This window comes from Larus michahellis, chromosome 6 (assembly GCF_964199755.1).
Source record: "Larus michahellis chromosome 6, bLarMic1.1, whole genome shotgun sequence".
In the NCBI taxonomy this organism is placed as follows: domain Eukaryota; kingdom Metazoa; phylum Chordata; class Aves; order Charadriiformes; family Laridae; genus Larus; species Larus michahellis.
The window spans coordinates 59501853-59528885 of record NC_133901.1 but is presented as its reverse complement, the minus strand read 5'-3'; the positions used below and the strand labels follow the sequence as shown (position 1 = coordinate 59528885).

General features: G+C 47.6%; 1 protein-coding gene across 1 annotated transcript in view; it reads right to left on the bottom strand.

The window, feature by feature from the left end:
• Positions 1 to 23745, bottom strand: part of NEURL1 (neuralized E3 ubiquitin protein ligase 1) — a 161953-nt gene extending 138208 nt beyond the window's left edge. Inside the window, exon 1 of the mRNA XM_074591662.1 lies at positions 23445 to 23745. Within this exon, the coding sequence (XP_074447763.1) occupies positions 23445 to 23529 (85 nt within the window). The 5' untranslated portion in view covers positions 23530 to 23745. The remainder of the gene's footprint in view (positions 1 to 23444) is intronic.
• Positions 23746 to 27033: the final 3288 nt, after the last annotated feature.

The window sequence follows — 27033 nt, the reverse complement described above, 5'->3', positions numbered from 1 at the left end:
CAGACCCAAAGGTGTGTAAGTACGTGCTGGCCCCTTGCAGGGGCCTGAATGTCACCCAATGACAGCCACACACCTGACGAATGGCAGAAAGGAACTTTCTGTGCTATTGCATTTTTCTTTTCAAGATAGATACTATCACTACATTAGTCAAGCTAGAGCAGAACTGTCATAGCTCTTTTATTATTATTTTCCAAATGGTTATCAGCCAGATTTGTACTATTAAATTCCTGTAGCATAGAATTACTCTAATACCCAGGAAATGCAGTATTATGGAAGTGCTGTTATTCTCCAGCTTGCTTTTGCTTATCTCTTTTCCAAGGCTCTTTCTGTGCTGGCTGCCCTGCAGGAGACTACAGAAGTCACCTTGTCCCCGGGGGTCTCACCCTGCAGGCTTGGGGGGCTGCTGGCTCTCACAGCACTGCTCTCCCGAACCAGCCCCCATCCTTTTAAAACAAATTATTTTTTGAGCCTAAATAATGCAGAACATAAGTTTAAAAAAATGGCTTTATTTTTTCCAGCATCCGTTTTAGTTCCTACAATAGCTGACACACACTAGTCCTTTGAGCTGGCTCAATGAAGAAAGCACTCCCGTTTTCTTTGCAGAATGCTAATATCATCTTTGGAAGCAAGTTCCTCGATTGAAGCTTACAGAGGCGGCACAATCAGGCCTTTGTGGTGAGATGAGGAAGAGGCAAAGTACTGTGTCTTGCAAGAGGCGCGCTCTTCCCCAAGCCAAGCGGTCTTGCCCGGCCTCTGTGCAAGACAGGAGGTTGGTTCCTGTGGTGGAAATACATGGATGGAAGCAGCATGACAAGGCTGCCTCGTTGGCTTCATCTGATGAATTCCTGATGCACAGTTGGACTCTTGGTTCACAAAAACACGAAAATCACAGCCCTGGGAAACTGGCCTCCAGGAGGTTGCAAGGGGCAGCCTTGCAAATCAGTGTGCATAGAGTCATCTCCAGGAAGGTCCTGATTGCACTGGGCTGTCACAGAGAGTAGAAGAGGTGTCAGCAGGAGGAGAATCTCCCCTAAATGGCACAAAAGCTTCTCAAATCAAGCCAATAAGCTGGCCAAATGACAACCCACACCCTGAGTTCAAACATGCCTTCAGTCTTCAGTACAACCCCTCCAATGAAGTTTAATTTTCAGCAAAGCCACATGAGACGATCCTTCCACAGGGATGATTTGGCTTCTCTCCCTGGCCAGACCATCCTGCCCCATCCCTTGTCTCAGCACACATCACATGGCACAGCAAGGCTATTCGGAGTCCCAGACGAAAACAAACCTTTTGAAATAAGAGGTGGGAGAAAAAGGAATTGCTTTTTGTCCAAAAAAGATGGATTCTCTCACATGGCCACCAGCTGCAAGGGGAGGAAATGGGCCTGCAGCAGACCCAACACTGACCAGCTCAAACCTCCTTTGAACTCACACTGAGTCACCAATTTGGGTCTAAATGATGAAAGCCGGAACCTAGAACTGCCATCTCTTTCCTGCCGCTCAGTTCTGCTTAGAATTAGACCATAACAACGATAATGCAACGTCTCTCCTTCCTTTACCCCTACGCATAGGCGCTGTGAGGCACGGAGAGGTGAAATGCCTTGGTATCTGCGTGGGAGAGCTGGGAACATCAAGTAGAGGGATTTATCTCCACTAAGCCCTGCTGTGACTAGTAGATCATGCTGTCTTACATTAACAAGCAGATTTCTGCAGTGTTCAGATTCTGTTCTCCTGCAGAGATTGCTGCAAAGGAGACGAAGGGGACAGAAAGTGCCTCGCGCTCTTTAGGACTGCCCCCACCACCACCACGCACATGTCCAAATCAAGAGTAAGAAACAGTGAGATGGTTCCTTCCCCCCTGCACTTCACCCGACTGCAGTGGTCCTGGCTCCCTCAGGAAATCAGATAAAAACAGCAAAAAACCTGCCTGGGACACCACTTTACCTTCCAGCCCAAACCATTCTGTGATTCTGTGATTTACTGGCAGTACAGGTACGGCCATTAGCCAAAAGGAGTGGTTAATAAAACTGGGGTTTTCCTGAGGTTAGATGCTGGTTTATCAACCCATAGAGCAGCCATTCAGTACCTGCCCCACAAAGTTTAAAAGCTGTCGTACAGAAAAAAAAAATAGGGACTTGTACCAAAACAATACTGCAAATTATGCTTCCAACACAATTTCCCATGGTTCTCTTTTTTTCTCCCTTTCTGGTACACCACCACCCACATGAAAGGCAAAAGGAGACTGTAGTACCTGGTTACACAAGGGCAGCCCAGCACAGTTGCAATTCAAAAGCTTGTTCCATTATCCAACAATTTTTTTTTTTAATCCAGCAGTCTCATTATAGATTGATTGACACCTCTACCCGTCCCAAAAGCCCTCCATCCACTAGAGCAGCAACTTCATCAAGTGCATTGAGAAGAACTTTGCTGTTGCGTGTCCCTGGTGCATTAGCTGGAGTTATTACATCCAGCTGCACAGCATAAAGCTACAGGAAACAATTTCATTAGGGTCCCATTAGGCTTAGACAGGTTGGTCTTTTTACATGCAAGAGTATAGTGGGGAATGGCTTTGGGCAATAATTTGAATGCGTTGCTAAAACCATTATCTAAACTACAGATCTGTATTTACAGGCACAAGCTTCCACCCGTCTCGCAGCAGCCCACACTGGCGGTTTGGGGTCTGGTATTTAACGCGTGGTGGTACTGGCAGCAATGCTCCTACAGGTTCCTGCAGGAGCTCTCGGTACCACAGGGATACGAGGGTTGTTCCCACCAGTTCAATACTTTCTGAATAATCCCTGGAAGCTGCCACTAGGCTGGAGAAGGACTCAAATAAAGAACATCTTCTGCTGGAAAATCACCCTTGCTTTCATTGGTGCTTTGCGATTTGTCTCCCGTATAACTCCTGGCCCACCCGGACCCAGCAAGAAAGCTTAAAGGACACCGCACAAGATCCTTATTATGTTGATTTAGGGTAACCCTGTATGGAATATGGCACAAGTCTAATGATCCAACCGCAAGAGATTTTGATTTTTTAAAAGGATAATTCAGTGTATCCGTTCAGCTAAAGAGAAAGCCCAGTGTCATAATAAAGCTGTCATGATGTTCTGGAAATATGGTCTCACTGGAGGAACACATTGTAATTTTATATCCAGCTATTTAAGAAGATGAGGCCAAGCCCTGAGTGACAGACACTTTGATGAAACAACACATGAATTAAACATAATTATACTAGAAAAACAGTAAAACAGAACTAATCATCAAGGCCCCCGTGTTGTACTGCGAGCAGTGACATTTGCATTGGCACAGGGCATTCCCATCCAGCGAGCTCCAAACCCTCCATGAATATCAGTAATTAAATAGTCTGCCGCACAGCCCCAGGGGGGGCACGTTTCGCTGCCCCAAGTTTTGCAGAAAGCGAGGTCAACATCCCACCCCGACCCATGTCTCCCTGCGTGGGCAGGGGCCTTCTCCACCTCCTCTCTGCTCTTTGAAACGGCCACCGGGCCCTTTGCTTTATTAGGCTTTTCCCACTGGAGAAGATGCTGCACGCTCCAGCTAGATTCTTCCCAAAATTTAGTCCCAGGATCAGCAGACGTAGTCTCACTAGGAAAGACTCGATGTATTTCCCCTCATAAAATTTAGATGTAATTTTACATGGGCCTGCCTGCTATAAACCTGTCTCCATATGCAACGTTCTCCCTATCCATATTTAACCTAGAAAAGAGAATATAACTGGGTTTAGGAAGCCTGCTTTTTTCTAGGCTTCTGCGCAGGCTGGATCTCAAAACCCTTCTTTATGTCAACAGCAGACAACTGTTTCATAGACTTCATCTAGCAGGGTTGGTAAGTAACCTAAAAATGGCAGATGGAAGCATTAAATATTTATTGGACTGGAGTGCATTGATTTCGGAAATTAACACTTTGCAAATTACTTCTGTGTAAACAGTAATTAAACAGTCGGGCACAGTCCAGTCCAGGTTCTGAGTAAGCTGCAACTCTTTTTGTAAAACATATGTATACATAAAAAAATACTAAAGCGCGATGAACTAACGCTTCTCTACTGATTTCCATCTGCACACACCAAATTGCTCTGCGATCATGAATTAAAATTAATTAACGCTTTGGAATGGTTTTCCACGTAAGGTTGGAACGGTGGGAGCCCTTGTGTCAGGCACTCGGGCATCACGCCAGTTAAGCTTGCAGGGAGCAGGGGTAGATGACGCATTGCTTTAAAATACCAAGGACTCTATGACCTCGTGTTCCCAGTGCTCCTGATGCTGGGATTGAACTGGTGACAACAGTGGGATCGAACCGGTGCTTGTAACAGGGGGAAACCATGAGAAAAGTGCAACTGATACAGCCAGGTCCCTTGCAGGCTCCACATGTGTTCGAGGAGTGTGATCGTAAATAGCATAAAGCTGCTATTTGCTTTTGAGCTCTCTCGTTCATATGGGAATAGATTTGCTCAAGAGATATTGCAGTTTTATTCCCTTAAACAGAATATTAATCTCCCACTCGTGCTATTGCACTAGCAGTAATGAGACTCACGCGGTCTTTTCTTTAACAGACCCTTTTTAAAAGAAAATATGTTTTAACTCTGCTTTAAAAGTAGCTTCCTCTTCCAGAACTACAGCTCTTCCTTTCATTGTCCAATATCCTTTTTCCAGCACTCTTTTCCCACTCACTGTACCTGCACGCTCAGGATCTCATGAAGGCAAGCATGTCCTGTTCATTAAGGCAATAGCTGAAGCCTCATTAAAATTCATGGTTGCTTATAAATTAGTGAATTGGAAGCTTTGGGTACCATTCTGCAACCTTTACTTCTTCAGCACAGACTGCTATACACTATATTTTGTTACCGTAGCTGGATTTTTGCCATGCTCTGACTTCATCACTGCTTTTTTACTTTCTCCCTTCCCCCAAAACATATGTACTTAAAAACCCACCAGAAATGAATAAACCCACCTACACGGGGACGGCGAGTGTGTAAATCGGACTCTGAGCTCTTCTTGCCAAGGCTGTAGTGATGAAAGGGCAGAGGCTCCTCACAGACTGTGCTTGGGAATAGGCAGCTTATTTGCATTTTACCAGCAATGCTGGGCTTTGCTGTGGTGGTCGGGGGGGTATATGGAGGGGATGTTCTCCTGCCCTCAAGCCGAGGAGCGATCCTGACCCCACCGCCCATCCCATCCCCGGGTACCAGCTGCCCGCAGCGGTCCCCGGGAGGGGAAACACGGAGCTGGCTCCACAGCAGCACCCACAGCACCAACCCTGACCAGGGCAACAGGCAAAGGAGGAGAAATCGGGGGGCTCCTCTGGCCTACCCCGGCCAGGCGAGGAGAGGGTGCTGCTGAGAGCACAGGAGAGGGGTCTCGGGTGCAGGGGAGCGGTGGCATCTGCACAGGCGCGATGAGGAGCTGGGAGAGGATGCGGATGCTCTGGCAGGGCTACGCTCATTTCATGGTGTGCACACGCACACAGGCTTCTCCTGTTTGCTTTCTCCTTTTCTCCCATTCCAAGGTGCAGGTTGGTTTCACGTCCCCCAGAGCTCCTATGAGCTGGTGAGTGAGTTTGCAGAAGAAGACGAAGAGAACAAGGCTGCCAGGGGACTATAATGAGAGCTACTTCTATTCTCATGGTGCAGTTAAGAGTCACATAATGAAACAGAGGCTGGTTTGTTTGTTTTTTAATGAGCTCTATTTATATTTGACTTTAACTATCCTCATTCATTTTCTCTGAATCAAACCTCTACTGCTGAGATCTTGTGCATCAGAGTTAATAAAGGGCAGCTATAATCTGATTTACTGCATAGTTCCAAACACAAACGTACTCGCAGGAGGGGCTGATAGTTTACAGCAGCAATGTTTAAAGCGGAAGAATTGACAGTAAAATTGAACATAACTTCTCAGCTGCCTCGCAGAAAGCTGAAGTAATCCCACAGGCTCGTCTGGAGGCATTTTTCTTCCATGTTGTCGTAACACCGAGAGGTTAAGGCTGCTGTTAAAGCCAGGTTTACGGTTCACAAACTGGAAGCTGGTGAAAAGCAGGTGGCTTAACCGACAGATTTCATCTGGCTGTTAGGGATGCTTGAGTGTCAAGACATCAGACAGAGAGGAAAACCAGAGGCATTGCATGTGAACCAACCCAAGGAATGCAAGATCCTCCACTTTTTTACCTTCAATAATGCAGAAAAAAACCCCAACAAATAAATCAAGGCGGGTTGTGGCTTATTCTGTATATAGAGGATTAAACCAAAAATCAGCAGTACCATTCCTTTGACTTCTTCCCCTCCTTAAAATAGAGAAGCCACTGTTTACAACATAGCTAGAAATCTGAAATGGAGGTTTTCTCCTTGGAGGAAGGAATTTTGCCCCTAACTCCCTACTTAAGCTTTTAAACAAACACAGCCTCATTCTAGAGGAGCAGCTGTGTAATGAAGCCAATTTTGGGATGAACAGTGCGATTCAAGAGCCCAATACTATCTTAATTATATACATTAATATTCTGCTAAGAAGATGCTTGTCAAAAAAAAAAAAAAAAAGAAGATAATTCATGTTATTGCACAAGGAAGGCCACTAAAAATATAAAAATAACAGAGAGGGGTGCCAGTCCGGGACACGGCGGATGACTGCAGGGGCGTGAAAGCGGCTCCCAGCTGCAGAGGAAGCACCCAGGGAGTGATAGACAGCAACCGCATCTGAGTGAGAAGAAAGCGGCCAAAAGTCATCTGTTGTCAGAGGTGACACTGAATGAGGGGCTTCTGTGTCAAAGGGAGACTCGCCCAGCGGCTGCCCCAGCTGCTTGGGAAGGATTTTTGGCTGCGAATTCTTCTATTTTTCTGTGAAGAAACACGAAAAGGAGTGTATTCACAGAAACAGGCAGCAAAGGGCGAACCGGAGGTCAGGGCGGGGGGGTCAGAAAGAGGAGTCTCGTGTGCTGGATTGGGCACTGGGGTGCCCGCCCATAGTGGGAGAACACTTCAGTCCTCATCTATGGACCACCTCGGTTGCTAGGAGGTGGGCGAGGGGCAGCGTCTGGCCCTGGGTGGTGGCAGGGGGAGCCTGGCTGGCAGACACGGAGCAGACAGGGCACAGGGGATGGGAGCGGGACAGGCGAGGAGCTGGGGAGCGACATCCAAACGGGACAGAGCATCCCTCGTTGGGAAGCAGGGACATAGCATCCCTCGTCAGAGCCACAGTGCAATCCCGCACTGCTCCCCCGCCTCTAACAGAGGGTGCACTGCAAAACCACAGCATCAATCAACTAAGAGAGAAAAGAAGGGATTTCCTTGTGTGTTAGGAAGCCACAGTGGGGTGTGAAACTCCTGCTTCCCACTATGGACCAAAGGAAAAAAAACCAACACAAGGTCTCAGAAAAGCCAGAGCTGCCTTGCTTGTATTGAAACACTGATTTAAAGGGAGTTTGCAACTGCACAACGGCAAGAGCCCTCTGGTCTCAGGTGCGCGAGATGAGGTTGGGCAATTTCTGGCTCACAGCCTCACCGCGGGGCCCCGCGCTCCCGTCAGCCCCGAGAAGCAGGATTGGCTCCGTGTGTGAACAGGAGATCTCCAAGGAAAACCCAGGTGCTGCAGGAAGCAGGGCTGGGAATACAAAAGCATTGCTCTTTCTGCTGAACAGGCAACGAGCTGGCATCGTGCAGAGGTGCCGTTCGGGATAAGCCTGTGGTGCAAGTGCAGAAACGCCTGAGCTTTTCTCAGGTCAAGGCTCAGGTCAAGCCTGCAGCGTGGCTGCATTGCCCACCCCAGGGTACGGGCAGGGAAAATGTACCCCCCTGAGATCCCCACAGGTGAAAAAAGGACCGCACACATTCAGATGAGCTGGCGTGGTCCTGCCTGTCATGGAAACTGAGTCTCAGGCTGAACTCCACCTCGGGCTGTGACCAACAAAAAACTCTGCTAATGTCACATATGGCGGGGCTTTGCATTTTACGGTGCTTATGGGAACAAAATGCCAGCCAGCTCTTCAGCTAGATCAAGCCAGAATCAGATCTAAATCATCCTGGATAGTTTCACATTTGGTTTTGCAAAAATCAGAGCTCAGTGAAGAGCCACAGAGACACGTGTGTTAAGCAATGATGAGGAGAGATGGCACCAGGGTGTTCCCTGGGACTTGAGGGTTTCTGTCATGTCCACCAGTAGCGTCCATACACATGGCCACAGCACCACCTGATCCGAGACAAGAGTCACCAGTCCTTCATTGCAAGACTGTGATTTAGGTCTCAGTTCTTGCTCCCCATGCATTTTCACTTGTAGGCCCCAAAGAAACCTCACTTACCCCTCCAGCCCTTTGATTCTCATGAGAAAGCATGAATTTCACCACATCTCTCTGCAGCAGAAATACGTCAGGAATACTGGGGAGAAAGATCAAATTCCTATCCCAAGTTAGTTTAAAAAATGATGCCTACAAATGTGTAAGAACTTGGTATCCAAATGACACATGGCAGAAACACAGCAACATGGCTGTCCTGGAGAGAAACACTCTATTCTGCATACAGCAGAGGGAAGGGCAGGTTGAGGGTTGAGCTCCCATTTAGCAGAGTCATTTGTCCAAATCCCCATGTCCTACTAAGCCACGGGCCATGGAGGTGAGGAACAGCTGCTTAGTCCCTCTACTGCAGAACAATCTGGATGCAGAGACAAATTTCGCCTTCAAATCAATCCCAAGACCCACTGCATGAAGGCTGTTACGCTGCACAGGGAAGGCAGCAACATTTTGCCTTAGGGCTGGAACAGCATCCTGGGGTCCAGCGACCCCAGTGTCTCCTTCACAAAGCAGAAAACACACCAGTGCCTTCCAGCAAAATCCCAGGAGCCCAGCACAGGGATGGGATGGAAGAAATTCAGTAAGGGAAACACAGACTTTCTATTTTAATCTCCAAAAGGTTTAGGAAACACTGCCCTTACCCAGCTCAGGAGAGCTTCACCTGCACACTTTTGACGCTAGAGAGGTAGAGTGGTGTTTCGGACTTTGTCTCTTGCAGATTGTCATGCACAAGGCTGACAGCCCCACTGCCTTCCCCTGGGAAGGGGAGATGTAAGGGCACCCATCTCACAAACAAACACTGGATTGTTACTCGTCGTAACTACACAGAGGGCCAAGGTCTCATTAATTAGCACTGACATTTACAACAGAGGCCACAAGATATGAAGATGGATGAATTCCAAGAGGATTTGGGAGCTAAAAAGGGCTGTGGGGGATGGTTGGGTGTTTTGCTTTTTTTATTCTGAGTTTTCCGTGTAAAGAGAGACTATTGACATTTGAATCCCCTTTTGTATTAGAATAGGAAAAATTGCAGGCAGTCTTTTGCCATGTACCTAAATTGCAAGGTGCTGCACACTGCTGACACGAAGAAGGGACCCTTGGACTGGCCACTCTCCAGCCACGGGACTTGCGCATGGACCTGAAGGTCACAGATCAGGAGGTGTTTGGCTGAAAGGGTCTGACTTAGCTTTGGTTCAGAGGATTTCCAAAAAAATGAAAAAGTCCACCAATTGCCTGCCTCTACTGAAGCAGGGTCAAGCTCATGATAAAATAAAACCATCTGCTCTTTCAGACTTTCATCCCAAACCAGACTAAACCTATTTTGATGCTCTTGTGGACTTGGCTCCTTCCACTGTCTTTTACGTGCTCCAGTTGACATTATCAGGCATGCAGATTCCTTGGATGAGATCCTTAGGCATAGACCAGTGGGATTAAAATAAAGATCAGTTGAAAACAAAAGCATTGGTGGTTCTTTTGTACGCTTTCTGATTTTTGAGCCATTAGGTCATACTCCTTTTATATCTTGCAGTTTCTCTCTCTAACAGAGAAGTATATAAAATTGAGGGCGGTTAAACAAAAGCTAGGATTCTCATGTAATCCCTTCAGTCCAGCAGCTGAGGCTTTAGGAGAAAAATCAGTTACGAGAGCTAGAAAAGCTGCCCCAATTCATGACTCCCTTCTATATGACAATTCCAACAGCAGAAACAACTGCCCTGTTTCCAAGCACTATGTAACCCCATTTCTCACGTTCATCCCTACTGTGTTGCTGAACCCTAGGAAAGAGTCTTCAGAATTCAGCAGAGCAACCCAAATTTGATTCTGGAGAGGTAATCCACTGGGCAGTGATACCGGGGCAGGGGAAGCTCCGCAGAAGGGGAGCAGACCCTGTACTTGATCCCAGCCCAGAAGCAGATCCTCCACCACCACCTCAACCTCCACATCCTCTCCAGGGTGAAGACGGGAGGGTCACATTCACGCTGAGCGCTGGGGTCTCCTTCCCTCTCCCCTTCCTAACCTGTAGATTCAAAACTTACCGAGACACGAGTATGCCATTAATGCAGAGAGCAGAGGAGTTAACGTCTGCAACCTGCATCCCCTGGAGAGCCAGGAGGACACGTAGTGCATGTCTCTGGCGGGTGCCATCGGCAGGCAGGGACAACACCCTCACTTTATTTAAAACCTTATTTAAGCCAAGTCAGAAACCCCCGTCACCACTGGTGTGGTTTTCCAAAGCACAACATACAAAACGCTAACAAGCACTACGATCCTCAGAGCAGCTTTCCCCTCTCCTTTTGCCATCCTGCTAATCGTCATGTCTGGGGCTATAAAAAGGCACAGCACACGAGCATGTCGCTCATTCTGATCTGCTTCCGTGTTTATAACCATCGCTTATCTAATGACACTTAGGAAGTGTTACCAAGGAGACTATTTGCATCCTGCATGATGTTGCTAAAGCAACACGGCTAAATTAGATGCGGCGCTCTTAGCCTTCACCTACAGTATTTGCATTGCTATTAAAATGAAATAGTCACAGGCTTAAACTATATTTGGGTCATTCGCTCATCCAAACACCTGAAAATAGTCCAACGGCAGCAGCTACGGAGTTCCCCCTTAAATCTAACACATCGAGGTCTCCATCTCTTACGTGTGTTTCTAGCTTGGCTGCCAATGTGACCTGCAGACAAAGCAAGCCATCGTTCACACTATAACCTTCCTCCACAGGACGTGCTGTCCCTATATGTTTGGCTTTTATTTGAATACTTTAGGAGATTTTAACTGTCAGAAATAATTACAGCATCTTAAGCATTTGGCAGAGGGCGGCAGAAGGCACTTTGTAAGCAGCGTTCATTTTTGAGGCACAAGATGGCTCAGAGGCACTGGAAATGCGACAACTTGCCTGAAGTTTATGGGTCAGCTCTTCATCCCCACCCTGAGTCTGGGTTCAGCTGTAAAGAGGCACCACTCAAGGGCTTCAAGATGGCCCGTGGAAAGATTAAAAGGCTAAGTAATGACTAATAGGATAAAATACTCATTAAGGAGGTGATAAGATAATAAAACCAAAATAATTTAAAACCATTTAAGAACTATAAACAAGCTATAAACAAAAACAAAGGCCAGGGGCTATTTTAGGTGAAGTTACAGAATAAATTAAACAAAGAAGCACAAAAGACTACCGGTAGGATGGGGAGTGAACAAAAGGAACCAAGAGGTGTGTGTTTGCAATGGTTTCCAAGGCAAGTAACAGCTTCTCTAGAGTTTGGGCATTTGTCAATATACTAAAAAACATACTTAAAATTAAAATACACCCCCCTCACGTTAATGTAGAAATATGGACGACTGGCAGGAACTTTGCAGCAAATACTACAACTGCGTAACAATATACTACATGCAGTTGTACATATACAATAAATATAATTTAATTGTATTCTTTATGATACCAAGCAATGTCACAATGGCTCTCTGAACTCAAGTATTCTGGTGCGAATCTAGAGCAACGTATTATCCCCAAGGCTTTCTATTCTGATGGTCTGAGCAGTACACTTTGGACAAACCACACGTAATAATAAAATACCATCCTACCAATACCTAGCTGGAACTCTCCATCACTATTTAATATGTTTGTCCAAAAAAAACCTCCGGCTTTTAACACTCTTGAATTTGGCAGATAAACTCAGGCAAGGACATAAATACTTGGCATCTGTCACTGAATTCAATCAGCCCCTGAATCAGAGCAAAAGCACCCTGTTCCAGCTCTGCTTCGGCACATAATATGGTTTGGGTGCCTCTTATTAATAAATCCTTGCTTTAGCCCAGAAACGCTACTAAAAAGCACACCTGGGAGCATTTTACTATATATAAAACCTCTGTTCCAACAGCAAATTTGATCTGCCTGCAGAATCTAATCATGAGAAGGTAACACTCCTTCCTGCTGAATAGGCTACAGCACGAGAAAGCCCATGTCCGGAAAGCATTCCACCTGCCAGCGCTTGGAATTGCTTATGCCTGGGAATTTAAGCTGAAATACCAGAATCTTGGCTGGTAAAGAATTTGCAGTATTGGGCCCCAGTTCAGCCAGGCAGGGTCAGGGATGTCCTTTGGCTCTTTTGTTTTTAACAATATTTAAGGATGCTTCTCCGAGGGCTGCAAGAGAGAGACGTGCCCAACGGAACGAGTCAGTGGTCGCTGAACGCCATCGGCTCCTCTCCGAAGGATGCTGCCAATGCTTCACCGAAGAGGGAGGGTGTGCCGTGCGTAGCTGGAGGTGAACGCCTGCTCAGCTGTGTCGATGGACTGGGAGTAGTGGGGAAAGCGCTCAAGTCCCAGCATTTCCCTAGGAGGCAAAAGTGGATCCCGAGCCTGGATCACATGAACCCTATGGAAATTGATGGATGTAGGACTACTGCGTTCAACAGATCAGTTGAGTCTTCCCCCTGCTGAATTGTTGTGCGAAATATAAATAAAACATTTTACCTCCCTAGACATCAGCCTATTTTGGGACAAGGGGACGGGACAAGCTCTCTTTTCCTGCCTCCCCACAACAGCTGCGGTGAGGCTCAATTCCTCAAGTTTTGTCGTTGTTTTAGCTCCTCCATGAGAAGGTGCGATAGAGGCACAGAAAAAGATTTCTGATGTTGGCCATGGCTGGAGAGCACGTGCGTGCCCACCACCACCACGCTCCACTGAGCTGCCTGGACATGCGCCGACGTGATGCCAGTGGAGAGCCTCCTCCGAGCCACGTGGTGGGGAAGCCACCCAGCAGCGGGCAAGCAGTGCTGGGGTTTGAAGAAATACTCATAAGTCTAGCAGAAGGAGGATGGCTCAAGACTCATGGGGTTTCACATCTACAACTGCCGTAGTCCCTCATGCCTCCTCCCGCGGATGCCACAAGAAAACTTTACGAAGGTTTAGAAAGCAATCTGCAGTCCTCCGTGGGAAAGTGTTATTTGTGTCCAACACACAAAGGCTGCAGAAGGTCGTTTTTAGCTGCCCATGCTCAAGGGGAGCTTTCCCAGGAGGCATCCTTCCTCACTGACTTCAGGTATCCCATGTGAAACAGGCCAGAGAGGGCTCCAAGGAAGGGTCAGAAAAGAGGATCTGCATCACCAGCAAAGCAGAGAGAGGGGAGGAGAGGAGGTATCATCCTTGCCACCACCCACCTTCTTCTCCCATGGGAAATAAGATCAAAAAGAAAAAGAGGGTTTCTCTGTGCTAGCTATGCCTCTGTGCAATTTTCTAGGAGCTTTCTGTTGGTTTTGGATCAGGTCCTAGACCCATGAGGGCAGAGCCCATACTATATGATGTGCCTGGGTTATTCATTAGCAAAAGTGTTCCCTCTGCAATCAAGCATGTAGAGCACCTTATTAAAACATGCCCCGCTCCGTATCTGACCCAACGGAGTTGGCATGAAGAAGTTCTCACCACACCCAGAGAAATGCCGCTGGACTGCGAGGTATCATTACTTCCCTCCTCTCAGTTCCTACATGGCCTTATCTAAACTATGTCATAAATCTTCTGGGTTTTATCTGAACTCTCCTCCTCCTGGTGCCATTCTGTGCTTCTGAATAATGTTGTCTCCATGTGAATTACAAGGAGAACAGCAATAATGCTCCAGCAGAAGCAAGGGAAGCAGTGGGAAAATTGCTAAAAGCTACACTGAACTGTTTTCCTACTTGTAATCTTCTGTCATATTCCGAGTTGGAAGATTAGATAACAAAGACTATTTATAGCTGCATTGCTGGGTGTGTATCACAAAACCTTTATTGTAAGACCACGGCAAGTATGAAATTTTAATTTTGCCTGCCACTTCCCTGTGTCACAGCTTCACTTGCAGCAAAGCATTTTTTCTTTCACAGTGGGGTTATTAATAATGGATGCAGCATTGACATTTCTAAATTGGGAGTTTACCCTCAGTCTCTGTTCCCACCCATTGCACGAAGCCTCGTGGGCTTCGTGTTGGACTGACAACCGGAGACTGACAATATCTGCGCGGCCGCCAAACACACAGAGCGTGAGCGAGAGCAACCAGAGCTCGCTCTGCTCAGCACTACGGGTCCCACCTGCAGGACTTCTCCGGTTGAAACCTCAAGCTGCTTTTTAATCTCTCTGCTAAGTCCTCCAGTGCATGCCAATAAGGTCGGAGAACAACTGTCCAAAGGAAAGGCACTGAACACCAGACAATCTCCACAGGCCGTGAGGCATCCAGCAGATGGTGAGAACTTTCTGCCACAGCTAACACAAGGCAGATTTCAAGTGAAGGAGCAACGCTCCCGGCTGTCAGTACTTATCACTTGGCATCTCAACTCTAAACCTTTTAAAACAAAAGGTATTCATGGATTGAAGCAGGGAGAACTTTTAGGCACCTTTTTTTTTATCATTATTATTTTACGCCTGTCAAGGGATATAATTGTTGAAGGGTTGTACCATTAAAACAGGAACACTAAACGATACACAGGGATGGGAATGGGAATGTAGAAATCCAGTTCTAAAATCAGAGATTACCCAGGTCTCTTACAACGTGTTCACTGCCTTTTTTAATTAAAAAAAGTAAATTATTTCAGCTGCTTCTCCTCTTTCTGTATTTGCTGAAATGCTGCACCATAATCAATTAGTGAAGTACATTTTCTCTTTTCCACTTTCTAGCACATCCATTGAAGTGACTCACTCACTCACGTAATACGCAGATTCAGTTTGCAACATTTACAGTTATTTGTATCCTGTCTTCTACGGTGACTCAATATTTCTATGGCAAACCATCTCTTCCCTTCCTACCTAGTAAACACTTGTTAAGTACAAAAAACTGGCATTCATCATGGACAAAAATGATCCTGCAAGATAGACAGGTAGATAGATATTTAAAAACACAATGGCACCAGTTGCTCAAATCAAAGAAATCCTGAATAGTACCAATAAAATTAAATGCTACATTAAACACGTATCACTTATGGAGGAGATTTGAACTATCTTTCTGATGAAGGGTTGGAATCTGGGTGGTAAATAAGCTCTGGATCTACGGCTGCTTGGCTTACCTGGCAAAAGCCTGCCCAGTAGCAAGTTAAGACTCTAATACTAATCTTTACATTAGATGGTGTTGATGAGCAGCAGAGCACAAAACACAGTCACGTCTCCATCCAAGTAGCAGTTAAAGGGAAATCAAGCAGAGCTTATGCCTAACAGAGGATAAAAGATGATCAGTAGGGTTTTTAAATCATATGCTGACATATGGGAAGTCAATGTAAATTAGAATGAATCAAGCATAACTTGATTACGTTTCTTCTGACTGGGTGAGGGTTAGAGCTACAGCTTTCAAGTAGGGTGAAGCCAGGGGGATGTCCAGGCAGGGGCAGCTCACAAAGACTTTCATCCTCCCATTGAGCTCCCCGAGGAAGAGACCAACACCCCGAAAGTGCCTCTGATGATTGATTAATTCCACTGGTACAAAGGATCCCCCATTTCCAGCTCTGCTCAGTATCCCATGGTCCCTTCTCTCTGCAGAAGCCAGGCTCCTTCTTTGCTGCCCCACTGGCTAGTTACTGGCACCGGCTAGTTACAGAGCTCCCCAGACGTTGCTTTGCTCAAAGGACTGTAATGTAACTGGAAAATAACTTGAGAGCTACCGATCTTCTCAAGTACCGATGCTAGACATAGGGTGTGTTCTGGCCATATCATGAAAATGATGAGATCAACAGCCAATAGGGAATGCCTGCATCTGCCCCGGCACGTGTGTATAAGCCCACAGATGCAGGAATATCTGGAAGCGTCAGAGTTACCAGCGTGAAACCCAAATACTGAATATGAAGCAACAAAGAGAGGAAGGAGACTCTGCAAGTAATGCCAGTAGTTTAGAATTCATTTTGTCTAAAATATTATTACTGTTTTTCCAAAATATGTTTACACTTACTGCATTAAGTGGGTTTTTTAAACAAAAAACCCACCACCCTGCATGGTATTTTATCTCTGAGGTTGGCTGAGAACTGTTAACATTTACTTTTCAGAGTTTTGCGTAAAATAGCCCTGAGGCTTAACCTGACAGTTTTCTGAGAGCTGAGAATCTTTCCCTGTGCTTCAGCAAAGAGTTGAATCGAGGTGGACTAATGGAGAATTATATAAACATAATACAACCATGGCATCCTCCTCCCTATAATTTTAAAACACAATCCTATTTTAATCCTGTAACTGGAAGGCCAAATAACCAGTAGTATAAACATGAACTAGAATCTTATATACAACAAGCTTTTATCAGCTAGAGATTCCTAAGAATGAATGGAGACCTATCCCACCTCAATTTTACCACATAGTTGCATCAACCCAGACCTTAGTATGGGTAAGTACCCCAGTGCCTGCCTTCCTCCCCAGCTACATGGCTAGCAATACCCTAGTTAGCTAACTTAAAAGGTAGCTCAGGCTCACATATATGTCATAGCCACAGCAGAAACCTTAACCATTGCCAGATCCTAAGTTTGAGTTAAAATTCAGCTCTTGTCCCCAATACTTCGGGATTTGTCAATTTGTGGCACAGAACTGAGCACCTGCACAGTGCTGCGATTAAGGTTAATCTCAGATCAACCATTTCTGGATAGAGACAATACCGAAACACAGGCGTTGCAGACCCCACTCCTCGGGACAGTTCAGAACTGGATTGCTCAGATGTCCGAAAATTTCAAGGCAGACCAAGTCAGAGCACACGTGGATCCCCAGCTTGAAATAAGTAGCCGCCATGAAGGTATGCACCCTAAGTAAAACAACATGGACTTATGTACCTGCCATGGGCAGCAATTTCAGTGATGCACAAGTAGCTGGTTCCTGCAATTATCCTAGCAGCAGTAGGTAAGGACAGCTGCCAAATCTGAAATCTTCCAAGCCTCCGTATTAGAAACCTTCCCAGATACAGATATATCCACAAAAACTGCTATTTCAATAGTCTAGGAAACAAAAAGAAGTGCTTAGGTCCCTGCCACTCGGGAGGTCAATGTAAGCAAAAAGAACCTGCTTTCTTTTACTCCAGAAGAGCCCATAAATGCAAAAGCACCTTTATTTATCACAACCACAGGGTGCAGGATACACAGCCTCATCCAAGAAAGATGTGATGGAACCTCATCACAATCCCTACTGTCTCCCAAATAAAGCCTAGATGTTCCGTGCGTGACTTCGATGCTGCCATGGCAATGAACCACTCTGTAAACACCCAGGCAGAGACATTCATGAAAGAGAGGATGGATCCAGCTAGAGACCAACACCAGAGCAGGCTCTATCCCTCCATCCATCACTGCAACATCTGAACAACCCAGCTCCACTTGTCACTGGTGTGGAGAAGTTTTAAGTTCTAATTTCAGCGTTATCCTTATGTGCTAAACATGTGTAGCCTTAGGAAGACACCCTTGGGAAGTCCATATGAGCAGGGCCAGTGTGTGGTCTTTGTATGTGGCAATGTAACTTCAAAGGATTCCTCTTCCATGACCTCCTCCAATATCCCACAAAACTAAACCCATTTAAGCATCCATAACATCCACTATTAATGAGCTTTGCAGAGCTACTAGCCACTGCAGATGGCTACAACCTCCTTTTGTTCAAAAGGAGCTGGAATCTATAAGCTTCATTTGATGTCCTCCTAATTCTTGCCCTGGAAGATACAGTGAACAGTGGAACTCTGCCCCTTCTCTACATGCCAGTCATTTCCCACCCCAGTGGTCCCTTTTTCCAGAGGTAGGCATCCTAGTTTATTCAATCATTCCTTATATGAAATTCATCCAGACTTTTGGCTGTCCCTGTTGCCTTCCTGTGAAGTTTTTCCAGTTCTCTTGTACCTTTTTTAAGAAGGAGGAAGGGGGAGAACCAGAACTACACACAATATTCAGATTTATACAACAATCTAATCATGGCCTCTCTTTTCTTCTGTCTGGCTTCCCATATAATTTCTAATATTTTATTTGCTCTTTTTAATGGCTACTGAGCCTTGGACTAATATTTTCAGCTCAGTCACCCCACCGATGTTTTGATTCCTACTGGTTTTCCAAAGTAGCCTTTCCTGCCCTTGAGAAATACCTGCCATCACCTGTTGGCAAAGCACCACATGATTTTGTGGGAAATTTCTGACACGCTGCAGCATTACCTGCTCCACCAAGAGGCTTTGGCACCTTATGAAAAGGATGACGGGAAAGGAAAAGTAAGATTGATAAATTGCACGGGGCAATTTGAGGCAGTTTAAATGCAATAAATCAAAGTTCAGTAGCTTGGGAAAAAATCTAGTGCCTGGGAGAAGGTCATATAAACCTGAGAATCTCAGGCAGGAAAAACTTTATACCGACAACCCAGACACACTGACGGGTCAGAGGGAAACCAGCACGATCCAGGAAAGAATGAAAGCAGAAGGGCAGGAAGCAGGAGGAATCCTTCAAAGCCTCGAGTGATGAAACTTCTGACTCTCTAAGGCTGGAAGAAAATGAAATAGTACTTCAAAGAAGAACCAATTATGACAGCAATGGGAGCTGAGGTTATCTCACAGCATCACTATTGGCTAATCCCCGGTGAACTGTTTGCACCCCAACTTCTAATCCCCATGATCATCAGCTGCTGACGTCCTTTTGCTCCCCACTTAGTTTATCTAGCGAGTGCACAAAATGGAGCTGGCAGCAGGATAGTCTTTCCTATCAACAACATACAATTATTGAAATGCCTACACCAGCCAGATTACTATCTTCTCCTCTGCATGTATTTCAGAAGCTCATAAAATACCAGTGAAAGGAGAAAAAAGTCCGACGTATTTATGTGTCAGTGGGACGTAACCTGACTCTGCTTCAGGTTTCTTAGCAAAAGAAGGGACTAAGAACTGTCTTGCAAAGGTACCAGCCCGCCTCACGTGATACTCTGGAGATACAAACCCCAAATCATCCCACAGAGATCACCCAGACACGTGAGCAAGAGCTATCTGTATGAATGAGCAGTAAGTACAGGGGACCATGGAAGCACCCAGCACAACATGACTCAGATCTCGACGGGAGCCTCCAGATGCCACCGTAATACAAATAATAAAGAATAACCCATGAGTAATCAGCCGCTGATGAAAAGAGGATCTCTGACTAGCTCAAGCTGTCTCTGTAATATAGCGCATGCATTCTTTTGCATAAATATCATAGGTGCATTAACCCGTGAGAAAACCGATCGGAAGAAATCCTGCTCGCTGTCATTCACCCTGGAAATCTACCTTCCAAGGCAAGAGGGGGCTCAGGAAAGAGCAGCAAACCTGAGTAGGAGGCTGGAGGAAAGGATTTAAGAGAGGAGATGGTAATACTTCTTAGCTTTTACAATGTAATATTGATCTGCTGTCCACAGAGACGGCTAAGCCTTCTTGAAGCTGAGGACACGGAGACAGGTGATGATAAAGAGCCTCTTGCCCACGGAGCACGGGAGATGGCATTCAGGTTCTGTTCCTCACCGCTGGCCCAAGGGCTAGGAAAACCTGCATTTCTAGCGTCCTGGACCAGCAAATCTGGGAACTACACGACAGCCCTAATGGGGTACACAGCCCACACATCACAGTAGGAAGAGTTAAACGCATCCAGCAAGGCTGAGCAGTAGCTAAGGAAGGAATGCAACAGCCGCAGAGATTTGGAAGATGTAACACTAGGCAAAGAGAGTAATTTATCGAGCCACGCCAGGATTAAAAAGGAGAATTAGGAGATGAGATTGAATAGACTACCTTGGAAGAACTCTGGGGCAGGGAGATGGGTTGAACAGAGGATGTATGTCTTAAGAAATAATAGGAGTCTCCTTGGTTGGAACAGTTGGAGCCAGACTGCCCTGGCACTAGTAAATAATCAGTACACGGGGCTACTGATGCAAAGGTTGATATTTTTGATCTCGGAATCCAGGAGATTAGATATGGCTGGAGTTTTCCCACTCGGTTCCACTCCAAGCAGCCATACACACCTTGTTTCATAGTTATCACAAACCATATTTCAGAGAGGGTGGACAGCAAAAATTTCCTGGAGTTTTATCTGGCTGCATCGTGAGGGAGATTGTTACCAGATAATCACAATCTTTTGCTCAGCATTAGGGAAGTACACAATGGATCACCTTCCGTCACCCCAGAGAAAGAGACACATCTGGGTTACAGGAAGGGAAATACTCACAGGAATGCTGAAAATAATCTCACCTCAACCTCCCCACCATGATATCACCAAGTGACAACCTCCTTCCAACCACTGGCCAGGACTTCTAAGATTAACAGCCACATCAGGACCACAGGATCTGATCAGCTGTGATCCTGGAGGACTTCTGTTTCCACTGGCTTTAGTTTCCACTGTCTCCAAACCAGGCAAAGCCCGCAGGCATGACTGTGACACCAAAATCTGGACTAACAATCCAAGCATGACGTACTGCTTTGGAATAGGTAATTCCAAAGTGCTTGTATCTAGTGGTTTCTAGTGAACAGCAATGTGAAGTCCTTTTATAAAGGGCCCTACATAATCAGATTTTAAAGTACTGTCCAACACTGAAAGCAACTCTAAAATCACTAGCCTGGGGTTCCAGGCTTACTGTTGCAGGAACCTTCAGTAAAGACCTGCCTATTTCAGCTACCTGGTTTTAAAACTGCAGCAGAAGTCTGAGAATCAAGTTGGGTGCTTTCCTTCTTAAGCATGACCGTCAAAAGCAAAGCAAGTATTTTGCCAGGCAAGCCAGTCTTCAATGATATGTGTTATGCCTTCAGTACCACCAAAAGTATCATACGGTCTTCAGAAGATTTACTTAACCAAAGGTGACCGGTTTTAGCAGGACTAACAGAAAGGTATAAAAATTTTCAGTACATGTGGGCAACGTCTTTACTATGTACAGGGATCTTATTTCTTATATAGCAGAGATGAACCTATAAGGTCCAGGGACTGACTTCAGAGTCCTCAGACCACTTTGGAAAACTTAATGCAATCATAACTACTTCTTTAGAGAGAATGAGCCTAAATCATCCCCGGTACCAGGTTACGAAGAGGTCGTTGCAAAAGGAAAGTACTAGATGGTGGCCAAATCACCGAAGTTCAGTATCCCTAACACTGAGCCATACACTGAGGGAAGAACAACTGGGGACCTTCAATTAAAATACACTTTACACAATGTTAAATGGCAGATATATAACAAAACTGTGTGACATTCATACTTTCGCTGCTATGCCTCCAGACCATTTTACAGGAACCTGTCAGATGCAATCAGACTTGTTTATTCTGCATTTAAATGTAGGACCTGAGGCAGCCTGATTTCAAAAAAGACAGAAAAGGCACATATTGTCCCTGGCAGTTGCTTGGTTTTTACAACAAAGGCAATGCCTTATTAACTCTTTACTCCAAATCAAAATTATTTCAGTGCTCTGCTACATTACAATCTTGAGAACATTTCTGCTTGCTGCCTCAGCACAGGTAGAAATTTAATTAAAATGGAAATTAAAGGAAGAAAGAAAGAAACAAAGTGCCATTAACACACACCTCACACCCCCCCAAAATCAGGTGATTCATACAGAGCATCTTAAAAATCTCACAAAAGCCACTGATAATGGATTAAGTGGCAGTGTCCCTTCTGGCTCCAGTTTATAGATTCTTATCTGCTTAAGGTTGCTTCAGAAAGATTTCCAGCTGACAGCGTGATTCTTAAGAGACAAATCCTCCCTGGCAGTTTACAATTGCATATCAACTACTACAGCATCGCGTGTGCCTTCATGTTTGCATTGACAGAGGACGATGGTTCCCCATTTAGTGTTCAGCATCCCCCTCCTCGCAAGTCTAATTTTAAGCACAGCCATTGTCTGGGCTGAGTTTCTGACTGACTTTGTCCATGACAGAGCAGTGCACATTCGTAACATCTCCTTGCATGGCCATTAAAAAAGCCATGATATGATCATCCTCAGTTCACACAACTGTTCCGAATCATCCAAGTACAGAGGAAGAAGCAGAGAGATGTAACGGAAGAATAATGCAAGTATCAGAAAATCCTTCAGTATTGCAACCAGTTGCCCAGCTCATCGTTAACCATTTCCACTCCTCTAGACCATGCCAAAGAAGTATCCGAAGGCTCAGTAAAAATGAGGGTGAACAGCAACGTCCCTATTTTCCATGTCTGTGGCTGCAAATTCTGCAACACGCTGGGGAAGCTGCAACAAGTTTTGATCATCTGAAATGGCTGTAGGAGCCGCACCTTCCCTCGTTCCCTGCTTACAGAGAGATGTCTGATATCCTATACCACCATCATTCAGTGCCTTTCACTGTGAAAATGTGCTTAGTGAAGAGGTACCCAGGTAGAGTTGAACACATAGGGTGTGTACTGCTGCCCAAGGAAATCCCTTTCAAGAATGATGGATTATTTTCTGCTACCACCCTCCCAGTTTACAGCAAAAGGGGGCAAAAAAGGGCAGGGACAGAGGAGACCTTGGGCAATCATTCCTGCTTGCCTTACAGAAGTCATCCCCATCCGATTTGGTCCCAACAGTGCCCCAGAATTTCAGAAAAGGGATTTCATCCTTATGAGGAACAAAATAATCACGTAAGCTGGACAAGGAGCCCCAAATACTCCCTGCCCTCCTCCAAAGAGCGTTGATAGTCCCACGCACACAGACACATTCCTGGAGCACCCAGAAAAGACGCCAAAGCAAAGCTTTCATTCACCGAGAAACACCTGGGGACTCTTCGGTAGTCCAACTCCTCCGACATGTTGTCCCTTGCTTTGCCGGGGTGCCACTGCCCGGGGAGACCTGTGCACCGATCAGCCACCTGTGGGGCACTGCTGGGGAAGAAGCGGCAGGGCTGGGAGCAGGACGGGGGGGCCCACGCATCAGAGGGCATGGGGTACCAGGCATGGAGCCACCCCACCCCGGGGTGCCCAGAGAGCCCAACCCGCCCGAAGTGCCCAGGGAGCCCAGCCTGTACCAAGGTGCCCGGGATGCCTGTCCGGCGTGGGGTGCTCAGGGTGCTATGAGTGCCTGGGGATCCCATCCCAATTTGGGGTCCCTGGGGTTTGTGTCCTGCCGGGGTGCCCATCCCGCCTCGGGGTGCCCAGAGCACCCATCCCACTCCGGGCTGCATGGGTGCCTCGGATGCCCCAGGGTACCGCGGGTGCCCGTCCTCCCGGGGGTGCCCGTCCTGCTGGGGATGCTCGGGGTGCCGGGGATGCCGGGGGTGCCCGTACCTTTGAGGTGGTGGTGGCGGGCGCGGTGCAGGCGGCCCTGGCCGCCGCGGGGCAGCGCGGGGATGCTGGAGAAGCGGCTCCCCATGGCGGCATCCGAGCCGGGCCGGGCCGGGCGGCACCGCGCAAGGTCTGTCCCCGGGGGCGGTGGCGGTGGCAGCGGCGGGGCACCGCTCCGCCGGCGCCTTCCGCGCTCACTCCGACGCCGACAGCCCCGCTCCTCCCGCCCGCCGCCCGCCGGGCCCCATGCCCCGCCGTGCCGCCGCCCTCCGCGGGGCCGCGCCGGCTCCGCTCGGCTCCGCCGCGGCTCGGTACGGCGGGGCGGGGCGGCGGCACCGCGGCCCCCCCGCCGCGCCCCGTCGCCATGGAGACAGTTGTTCCGCCCCGGGGGGGGAGCGCGGGGCCGCGGGGAGAACACCGCCGCGCACCGCCCAGATGTGCCACCGCTGGCGCGACAGGTGGGGGCAAGCGGGACCCACTCCCGAACCCCCCCCCCCTCTCCTCCAGCTCGGTCCCGGGCACAAGGACGGTGGCCCCGCGGGGAGGGTGGCGGCACCGCCCGGTCCCGGGTCCCCGGGCGGGGAACCCGGCCATCCTCCCCCCAGGCACACTGCAACCCCCCCTTCAATCACAAGGATGCCCAGGACGACGCACCCCGAGGGGCAGCCTCAGGGTCAGGGACGTCGTTCCCCTCCCCAGCCCAGGAGGAAAGCACTTCATGGAGCGGCACACCTCCACCTCCCTGGGAGGATGCTGGGCTGGACCTCCCTCACACCTGCTGGCTCTCAACCTGCTTCCCCAGGGCCAACCCAGCATCCTCCCAGCGAGGGAATTTGCGGCTGACCCCAGAATCCAGGCCCCTCAAAGGAGCTGCATCCTGCAGGAACATCCACCCAAGCAGACGCGCTGTGCTGGGATGCAACTGCCCTAAAGCAATTAGGATTCCCACAGATGCAAGTATGTCAGAGCTGCACTCGGGGGAAGGCAAAGCAGATGGGCGAGCAGCTCCTTCCCCAGGCCTGGGGCAGGTGGACAAGAAGGCAGATAGTCCCAGGGGCGAGTAGGTCCCACACTGGTCCCCAAACTACCCAGCAAGGTGGGTGGGTGCCTGCACCCACCGCTTTCCTCTCAGCGGCTCAAAGCAGCGAGGAGCTCCAGCCAAGCTCAGGGAAGTGGGGTGAGGTAGAAACGTGGTGAAGGGAAACATTTCATGGGCAGGTCTCCTATGAAGGGTCAGGAGCTCGTACTGGCAAAGTGCTAGCCTGGGGCACTGCCTGCACGCGTGGCTTCTGCAAGCTGCTGCAATATAAACATGTCCCACATGAACTGGGACTGCCCTGTGTGGTTGTAGCCCTCTGCGCAGAGATGGGCCTCTGCGCAGATGCATATTTATGAATATCCGTTCTGCAGACACAAACTCACTCGTACCTGCACAAGCCATGCCCATGGCTCGCTCTCTTGCCGTGAGAGAGAAAGTCCCATGTTAATACCACACCTGTCCACCACCAGACATGGGCCTCCTCTCCACCTTGCCCGCTCTGGAGCCCCCCAGGCCAGCACGTGCTCCACAAAAGCATCTGGGACCGTACAAGGTGGTGAGGTTCCCCTTGTGCTCACCTCAGCAGCACCTCGGCCATACAGGGATTTCTGCTGTGGGGAGCTCAACCCAGAACCTGGAGGAGACCTGTTGGTACCACATTAAAATATATCCATACCTGACGCTGGTCTACTGCATACTTACATTACCTTTTTCTTTAAACAGGACTGTAGGTTCTGGAGACGCCCACGTTTGCAAGCTTCATCTGCAGTTTCAGCAAATGCTGAAAACTGAGGGCAGCTTCAGTTCAGCTATGTTAGGGATGTAAAATGTCTTTTTCCTTCCTTCTGTTGAACAAAAACTTAATGTTCAGCTTCCTTCCAAAAGGTGATTTTGTCCATCTATCCACCTGTCCATCCATCTCCACCCTCCATTCTCCTTCCTCCTAGAAAAAGAAAATCCCACACATGAACATTTTCACCTTGAAAACAGTTACTGACGCAATTTCCCCACCCAGACAGCCAAAAGACACACTGTTCTCTGAAACCACTCCAGTACATAACTTTCAGAGGAGAAGGGGAAGCATTCTGAGGTTAAATAATAAGACTTGATAAGAAACATTGAAAATCTCAACCAAAATCTGATGCTGAAATCAGGATGAGGATTTCTTCTGGTGTGTGTGATGCAGGAGGCCAGGCTGAGGAATGACTATGGTCCTGCCCAGCCTTAGACTGCAATATGGGTGAGATGTACACCATGTTTTTGCATCCTTTCTCACTCTCTCAGAAGCAGAGAGGGATGGCCATGCCAGTCAGAGTGCTGCCATGGTAGCGCAGGGCTTGAACTCCTGCTCAAACACAAGCTTCTCTATGTCCAGTGCTGCCAGTATATCAGGTCCTGCCCTGGCCCCATGAGAAGTCCACCAGCTGCCTCCACAGGCAGGAAGCTCACGAGCAGAGGTGGGACAGAGATTGAGACTGAGTCACATCTTTATTTATATCCCTTGCGAACGTTGTATTTCCAGCCAGCTCATCACAGTGAGCCCACGAAGAAACACGGGACTGGAGTGGCCCTTAGACGGGCAACTCCAGCTCCTCATCATACAATGGCTTCCATCCTGCTGAACCTAATTGTCCTCAACCAACAACAAAAAAAATAATCCCTGTTCTTTCTCAATTCCTTGTCTCTAATCTCTCTCTGTGCCTGTCCTTGAATTGTAAGAGGTCTTGAGTAAGGACTGTCACTTTTCTGGTAAGCGTCATGTTTTACGTGGCAGAAAGAGGTGTTAGCATAAGGCAAATTATAATGGAAAGAGGCATCTTTCCATTGGATAAAAGGGATCTTGGGAGAGGAAAGTTACCAGAGTTTTGGACTGGAGGCATAGGGGACATCCATATAATAGCACAGGGAATGTTTCTGTGCAGTCATCCATTAAGTTACAGGCACTCACGCGTGCATCATGCACGCTGCTAACTATGCCTTGCGCGATAGCTCACCGCGTAGTAGACCCACTCCCAGAAGGACCAAGTGCTTTCTGCATCCACCAAATCCACTCTGAGTTTTAGACACCAGGCATCAATTTGATCTCGGTACCGTAGTGTGAATAATAAACCATACCCCACGCGGCTGATAGATTACGTGCTCAACCAGCTCCCTTTTCACCTTGGGGAACCGAGGTAAAGCATAGTTACATCAGTGAAAGGAGGAAGCCGTGCAGATCTGCCTTAGCAACATGCTCAGCTTCTGTGAGGGACGGGCTTCGCTTTGCCTGCCACCACAGCCTGCAGTTAACACCGTGGGGAGGAATGCAAAACAGCACCAGGGTTTTGCTGTGATCGTATCTCGGTTCACTTTATCAAAGAGTCTTTGAATTTGCTCCTGACACTGGTTGGGAAAGGAGTGAGAAGGAGGGGCTGCTTGCTGTCCTTGCCAACTTATGTCAGCTCTTCCCGCAAAAAATGTTGAGCAGGGTGAGAAATATGCTCTGTGATCACAGGGGCCCTTGATAGACAAAACAGGATCACACTGATTCTGGGTTTTTGCCTTTTTCCTGTG